Consider the following 8,085-nt stretch of genomic DNA (forward strand, 5'->3'; position numbering starts at 1 on the left):
ACAATTTCTACTCATGAAGAATACGGGCATACCTTTCCAATATGAAAAATCGGTAATTACTAATTAGTAATCATATAACCACTATCACATTATCACAATAACTAATCATTATGCGACGCTTGCCGATTTGCTCTAAAAGAAAAAAATGAAGAAAATAAGAAATCATCTAATCAAAATAATATGCTTTGCTTTACTTCTACATACAACTGGTTTTCAACAAAATATTATAAACTATGATATGAGAAAAAAAAACAACCTGAGATTTTGACTTTCGAGAGATCGCGAGATCAACTGTCAACTGATCAATTTTTTAAAAAAACGCGGGAATCATGATCGACTCGGGTGGGATCGTGAATGGCGCGGGGTTGCCAAGTTGCTTGTTAAAAACAGCGATGCCGATAAGTGCGCTTTCACACACGAATTCCCCTCCCGCCACCGTTTTAATAATACTAGCACTGCAGCTGTTCATTCTTGCGAGTGATTGTGTTGTCAGGTAGCTGTTGATAATTTTAGGTACACATTTCTTGTACAGCAAAGTTCAACGATAATTATCTCCTGTTAATTAATTTGTGACAGTATTTAACGGCTCAGTTATGTGTGAAAATCCCATCAAGAAACAGAAGATGTCCAGCTCGTTGGAACAACTGAAAAAATACACCACCGTTGTCGCCGATTCCGGTGATTTCGAAGGTAATATTCTCACTCTTATCAGTCAGTACATTAGATTATTATGTAGTTTGGATTGTAATTCTACTCGGTGCATTATACTCGTAGATTCTTGACTTGAGAATATAATCTGATACCCAAGTTGATTTTTCATTTGAATTTCAAGATAATTGCCATAGAGCTTATGTTTTTCATATTTATTTTTTCGTTTTTTCTCCAATTACATCATACAAAAACATACATAGTTGAAACAATCGTACAGTTTTTGAACCGTTTACCTGGAATATTTCAATAACATATTATTCATTATGCTCTTAGAAAATTCCATTGAAATTCGATTATAACACCCGTAGGTGATATTGCGGTAGATATTTGACGTATAATCGGCTAAATTGACCTCAAGCTTCATACGTTCGATAACTGGTTTGAAAGTTTAACCTTCGTAAAAAGGTCATAAACTCGATAACTTTCATCAAATTATTTTCGTTGACTTGAAACTATTGTACCTAACGATGTTTAATCACAAATTGTGAGCCCCACCAGCAAATTAATCGTTCACTTTTCGCTAGAATTTCGTCATAGTAGGAGTTCCAAAATAGCATTTAAATGTCGAACACCTAATCATTTCATTCACTGCAGATAAGTTACTTTGACGATGTATTAAGTATTTCAAAAGTAACTAACCAATCTGTGCGAAATTTTCAGGGAACTTATTTTGGAATATTTTGTATAACATTAGGTACTTATCAAAGGAAAACTATTCCACAATTTTTCAAATTGAAATACGAATCGACTCGATTTTTTCAATTTTTCATTTCGCATTTACCCTTGCCTGGGGTACTAGCAAAATTTAAGGTCACATTTCTGGAAAATTGCCTTTGGGCATTTTGCACAATATTCATACTTCTTAAAGCTTTCACAACATGACAAAATGAAAAAAAATTGATAAAAATTCGATAAAATTTAATTTATATAATTAATACCTACCTAACCCTGTTGAAATAACCAATCCATTTCAAGAATTTGACAAGAGACGAGAATTTGTCAACTTTAAATATTGAGACTGTATGTATTAGAACTATTTTCAATTTTTTTCCTATCTTCAGGTGCCATTTCTCTGATTTCCAGATTAAAAGTAGGTACCTATCCCGTAATTTAATTTGAGCCTCAAAAGAAGAGTAATCCCGGTTAGGGTGGATTCCCAAAAAAAAGTTGGCACATTTTGACCAAATTCAGCACCTGTTGAGCTGAAAGTCAACTCACTGTCAGAAAACATTTTAGCTTCGGAGGTGTCCTAGGAGAGAAATAAGACTTTTTCAAAGAGGGGGCATTTTCGAAAAAATCGTGTTTTTTTCACTCCTATCGATACTCAACAGCTGTTTATATTCGTGTTTTTTTTCCTAGAATACAAGTCCGCATTAATCATGCCAAAACATGGAAAAATATAATTTCTGAAACTGGGGAAATATTTTCAATGATCGAGTGACCAGTTACTAGAGAATGATTGTCAATTTGAATCTCACCACAGAAAACAAGACTGAAACATATGGGAAAAAAATGTCATGCCGTTCAAATAATTATACTCATGTTTTATGTCAACGATTTCTTGACTGCATATGCACATCTGCTGCATAAAATCAACAACTTTTAAAATTTCTGGGTGCATTGATTTTGAAAAAAATTGAAGTTGAACTCCAAGTTTATGCCTTCCCGCCAATAATTCATTCGTGTTAGAAATTATCGTACAGTAAACCGAGAAAGGGATGTCTACTGTAGTAATTAATATCTATGTTCAAGTACGTATCAAAACGTTATGTACGTATATTGCTCGCAGATAATGATTCTTAAACCATATTCATATTAATGATTCGTACGAAGTAGCAATAGTGTAGATTATGGGAACATTAAAATCACACGATTTATTAATGCACATTTTACGTACCTTATTTGTAGTGATGAAAAAGTACAAGCCGACCGATGCTACAACTAATCCTTCATTAATATTACAAGCTGCTTCTATGCCGCAATATCAGCACTTGATAAAGAAGGCTATAGAACACGGCAAACAAAATGGAACGTGAGTAATTTGAAATAAATTATTCGAAACTTAATTTCCTGTTAATTAAATATTTCAAAAAATTCCATGATTTTAGTTCTATTGAAGAAAAACTGGAGGCAACAATGGATAAATTGGTGGTACTTTTTGGTTTAGAAATTCTCAAAATTATACCTGGTCGCGTTTCAACCGAAGTGGATGCACAGTGAGTAAAAATGCCCTCATTATTTAGCGCTTATCGATGAAAAATTTCACATAGAATCTTTTCCAGATTGTCTTTTAATAAAGAAGCTAGCATCGCTAAAGCTAAAAAATTAATAAAAATGTACGAAGAGCACGGAATTTCCAAAGACAGAATTTTAATAAAATTAGCCTCAACATGGGAAGGAATCCAGGCTGCTAGGTGAGGAAATACTGGAGAGTCCTATTGGCAGTATTTTTGACTGGGAATTAGTTACGTATCAACTGAAATCAGAGGTTACATTTTAATTTTTTTACGTTTCAGGGTATTGGAACAAGACTACCAAATCCACTGTAATTTAACACTACTATTCTCATATTACCAAGCAATAGCTTGCGCAGAAGCTGGAGTTACGCTGATATCGCCATTCGTTGGTCGTATTTTAGACTGGTCAGCAAAATTTCAAAATATTCATGAGAATATCAATTAGGTAATGCTTACCTAAAGAATAGTTAATCACGTATCTATAAACAATTTTCCAGGTATGTAGCTAATACCGATCAAAAAAAGTTTGAACCATTGGAAGACCCCGGAGTTCAATCTGTTACCAAGATCTACAATTATTACAAAAAATTTGGCTATAAAACCGTTGTAATGGGAGCTTCATTCCGAAACATCGGTAAGTTGCGGCTGAATTCAAATATTTTCACTGAAGTTTCATTTCATTAAATACATCTATGTAGTACCTATCAAGTACTTATTACTTAACCTACGTGTTGCATTTGTAGGCGAGGTAAAAGCGCTGTGTGGTTGCGATCTTCTGACAATCAGCCCAAAATTATTAGAAGAATTGGAAAACAGTAACGAGCCTGTTTACGAGCATCTAACTGAAAGTAGTGGTAAGTAATTTATACAAAAGCTGTGCAATTTTAAAACCTTCTCAAATAGGTACATATTATGTATGCAATCTTATTTTTGTAGCTCGTAAATCAGACTTGGAAAAAGTGACATTAGATGAAGCATCTTTCCGATGGTATTTGAATGAAGATAAAATGGCGAATGATAAGCTGTCTGAAGGAATTAGAAATTTTAACGCCGACGCAAGGAAACTAGAAAAAGTGTTGAGAGAAGCTTTGACAGCTTAAAATTTTTACAAAATGATTATTTATTAGCCTGGTATTTATTTATGTACTTACATTCCATTAGAATGGTGTTTATTATTGTTCTCTTTTTTCATTAGAACTTGAATTTGTAATTTATTGTACATGAATTTATGAAATAAAATTATTCTATCAATCTGATTTTCCTATTAAAACGAAGATTTCTTTGAGTTATCGGTTTGACATTTTTGGAGTACCATTCAGATGCGTGTTGAACAGGGAGGTGTAGGAGGGGAAAGATGCCCCCCTCGGAAAGATGAATTTAGACGAAAAGTTGAAAATTTTTAGAAGAAATTGTGTCAGCAGCCCAGGGAAAATCAAAGAATTACCAAAAACTATTGTTAAAAATTATAAATGTTGAAGCTGGACATTTTACTTTTTGAACTACCTATCAATTTATTCAAAGCTTCTGCTATCACTTCTTAACTCGCCGCTCGGGCAGATTGCAGATTTGAATTCTCAACCGTTGAATTTAGTGAGCTAAGAGCTGTTTAGGAAAACACATTTTTTCCTTCACTTTTTAAATAATGCAATACTTAGGACGTGTATTGCCATTTGTCTCAGTCAGATGAGGCAATTCTGATCTCTTAAAATTTAAAGGCTAAGCATACCCACACAAACTCAGAGGCGGTCATTTACATTCTTGATACAAAATTCTGCACCAGGTTCACGGTATTCTGCAGTTTAAAACAAATCAATTACCTACTTTTCGTCTTCTATATAATTTATGATTGGCAATTTTTTGCGCTCATATTTTCGAGAACTTTGTAACTTATAACGAGAATGTACGTAAACTAGATCTACATTACTCGAGATAACAATTGATATACCCAAATCAGTTTGACACGGTAATAAAATAACGTATATCACTAGTTGTGTTGTAGGACCCACGATTGAAGTAAATTGTACGTTCGCCTGCTAGAAAAATATAGGCAATTTATTTCACAGCGTACATTATGAAAAAATTTGCTGATCAAGTCATGCTATTCGGAAGCGAAACAAACCAATTTAACAAAGGGCGAGGGGGGCGGGTCTTGAAAATTCCAACTACAAAATCGCAAATTTTCCAACAACGTGTCTAGAGTGTCTAGTTACTAGTTTTATAAGATAACCCCTGCATTTTTCCATGCCTTCTCAACATGATACTTTGAAGGCGCGAAAAAGTTGTGGGTAATGTGTACGCACTGTGCAACATGTGATGAATGCAATTAATTTTTTTATTAAGAAAGCTGGAAGGAAAAATTGAAAGATATTTAAATTTATGTAGGTACATGAAAAATGATCAATGACTTTAAAGAGTTTTTCGAAATTCATAAAAATGGCGAGAATTGTTCGAGTAGTTTCGTTTGAAAAATAATACCTAGTTTTTAACAATTTTAAACACAATTTACAAATTTCAGAGTTGTCAGTTCATCTTTACAGTATCAATATTGAATATTGATCCATTTCACGGCCATTAATTACTCATTAACTTGTTATACTCTTTGAGAACTTTGAAACGCTAAAAATTTCAATTTCCACAAAACATCACCATATTGTTCACTCTTAAGTTTTGAGTACCTACCTATGCAATAAATTGCGTACAAGTTTTTTTTTTTTAGCGAAATGCTGATTCGGTAACTATCTTGCACATGTTGATCATGGTATGTATATATTGTTTATCATCTCGTATTTACTTACAAAAAAAAAAAAAAAAAAAAAAAAAACAACATACACATGCAGATGAGACAACCAGAGTACGTTAAAATTGTACGTTACAATTGAGAGATAATGATAATTTATTTATTTTCTCAACTTGTCGCTGCTTCTTTTCCGGTATACTGTAGCACAACTCGAGATAAAAATTCCCCAAAGCTGCTGCCGAGGAAGCATAAAATGATAATTGATAACGAAGTGGCAATTGATTACTTATTTCAACACATAAAACATTTATACAGAAAAATATCTGCCCATGCCCATCTATCTATTTATCTGTTCTTACTTATAGATACACAAATATTCCATAAATAATTAATAGCCATCTGCAATATATTATAGCTGCAAACATCTGCAATGCAAAGGATACTTGAGCCTTAGTTATCTGAATTGTTATCCACACTTCCTTCGATAAAATTCAGAGAAACTACGTAATCGAATTTATCAAAAACCAGGCTTCCTTCCTCTCAAGTAAGTAACTTATTTTTCTTATAAAGGAACCTCAAGTAGCTCTTTGTTTTTCACAAAAGCGTTAAGACACACAGTACAGCCTTTCCACGTCTAAAAAAAATAAAGAGGCAGAATGGCAGAAACAAAAAATTCAATCCTAATTTTTTTCATGTAAAATGGACCAAAAACTGCATAAACTCGTGAGAAGAATCAAATGGCTCTCAAGGCTAAAATTGTAACTGTAATTCAAGATGGCAGGATTGTGGCTACCCAATTCCACATTTCGAAATTTTTTGGCATGAATTTTTTAAAAAAAGAGCTCACTGAAAATATCATCATCAACCTATCTCAAAATTGCAAAAAATCCGTTTTCTAGGTTATGTACATAGTCATTCGACTTTTTAATGAATTATTGCAATATTTTTGAACTATTTTACAATTTTTGGTTTGTGTAGCTAAAATTTTTAGGAAATATTCATCATAGCGTCGAGTTCTTCTAATCAAAAACTCCATTAATCATTGACTGTTTATCTTCAACAAATATGATTTAGGTATCTGCAGCTCGAAAATATGTACATGGGTAATTATTAGTATCATGTGAATGCTCTTCCGTACAAATATATAAATAATATACGTACTTCCTAAAAAAAAAGTAGAAAAAGTAAATAGTGTATGACGTTCAAGATTGCATACCTATACCTACTAGTGATAAGGTATGGAAATGGACTAAACTTACGATTAGAAATGGATATTTCACGATGAGCAGCATATTTGTACGTGCATAATAGGTAAATCTTAATATGAGTACAAAGTGCGTTCTGTCATATTAAAAGAAATGACGCATTCACTATCGTTACTAGGTAGATTCACTCTAATATTTAGTCAAGTATATGTACATACTACATACATACATACATACTCATATATTGATAAGACAGTTGATATATCTAATTAAGAATCAGATCAAACGAATAAAACGTGAGAGTGAAGGAAGAAATAAAAGCAGGTAGAATTTGGTACGGGAAAAAGATGTCCACAAACGACTACTAAAATAATTTATGTATGGTGTTGCCTATTCTAACAGGATTTTAGACCGAAAAGTAAAGTATACTACGGCGATATCTCACAGTCGCCAATTTAATTGTACAAATCGTGGCTAATAGTGAAATTAAAGGTTCTTTTGCTAATGGGTTTGGTCACTTGGCGACATAGGTACGTGGTTCACTAACAAGTATACCTATTACCTACCTGCTACAGCTATACCGAAGTATGCTGCCTAGATTTATGTTGACAATGCAACATGTAGGAACTTCCCGGCCTATGCCATCTAGCTGGTAGCTTTATTATCTATTATAGCATTTATATAATAACTCTAGTAATTTTTGGTATGCCAGAAGTCTGAATTACGAGTGTGTGTTGCTATATCGCTCGGAGATCCAGTGGAATTTCGGGGTAGACGAATGTTCATCGTTCGATGGTTTGTTCAAAGTATACGAGTACGAACCACTAAAATTCAGGAATACAATCGTCGTTTTAGATATTTCGTAAATTTAGCAAAAAAAGTCAAGTCGACGATTATCTACTTTGAGAAAAAAGAAAACGAGGATAAATCGCGAGCATCTCATCAATTGGTCATCCTTGGAGGCGGATTTAGCAATTAAAAAATTACTCGAGGGTGGCTGAAGGAGATTGATTCAAAGTTCGCGTGTATAGGCTTCAAAAAATTATACTGATCACAGTTTTTGAAGTATTTTTTGCAAAAGTGCATTTGGAGTACCTATTTCTTCTTTAGAAAACAATCATCAATTTTTTTTGACTCGACTGTCGAGTGGGCGCAAAAAATTACTCAGGGTAGCAGAGCCCAAGCTGAGGTATCA

The 8,085-nt window shown here is 33.3% G+C and overlaps 1 protein-coding gene across 1 annotated transcript; it reads left to right on the plus strand.

Moving 5' to 3' along the window:
* Positions 1-456: 456 nt before the first annotated feature.
* Taldo (transaldolase) lies at positions 457-4,204 on the plus strand. Its single transcript, XM_065345814.1, has 8 exons — positions 457-690; positions 2,620-2,743; positions 2,820-2,927; positions 2,994-3,125; positions 3,228-3,353; positions 3,446-3,582; positions 3,692-3,802; positions 3,885-4,204. Exons 1-8 carry the CDS (start codon positions 594-596, stop codon positions 4,046-4,048), a joined length of 999 nt encoding a protein of 332 aa, XP_065201886.1. The 5' UTR covers positions 457-593; the 3' UTR covers positions 4,049-4,204.
* The last annotated feature ends 3,881 nt before the right edge of the window (positions 4,205-8,085 follow it).

Source organism: Planococcus citri, chromosome 1, assembly GCF_950023065.1.
Source record: "Planococcus citri chromosome 1, ihPlaCitr1.1, whole genome shotgun sequence".
NCBI classification, from domain to species: domain Eukaryota; kingdom Metazoa; phylum Arthropoda; class Insecta; order Hemiptera; family Pseudococcidae; genus Planococcus; species Planococcus citri.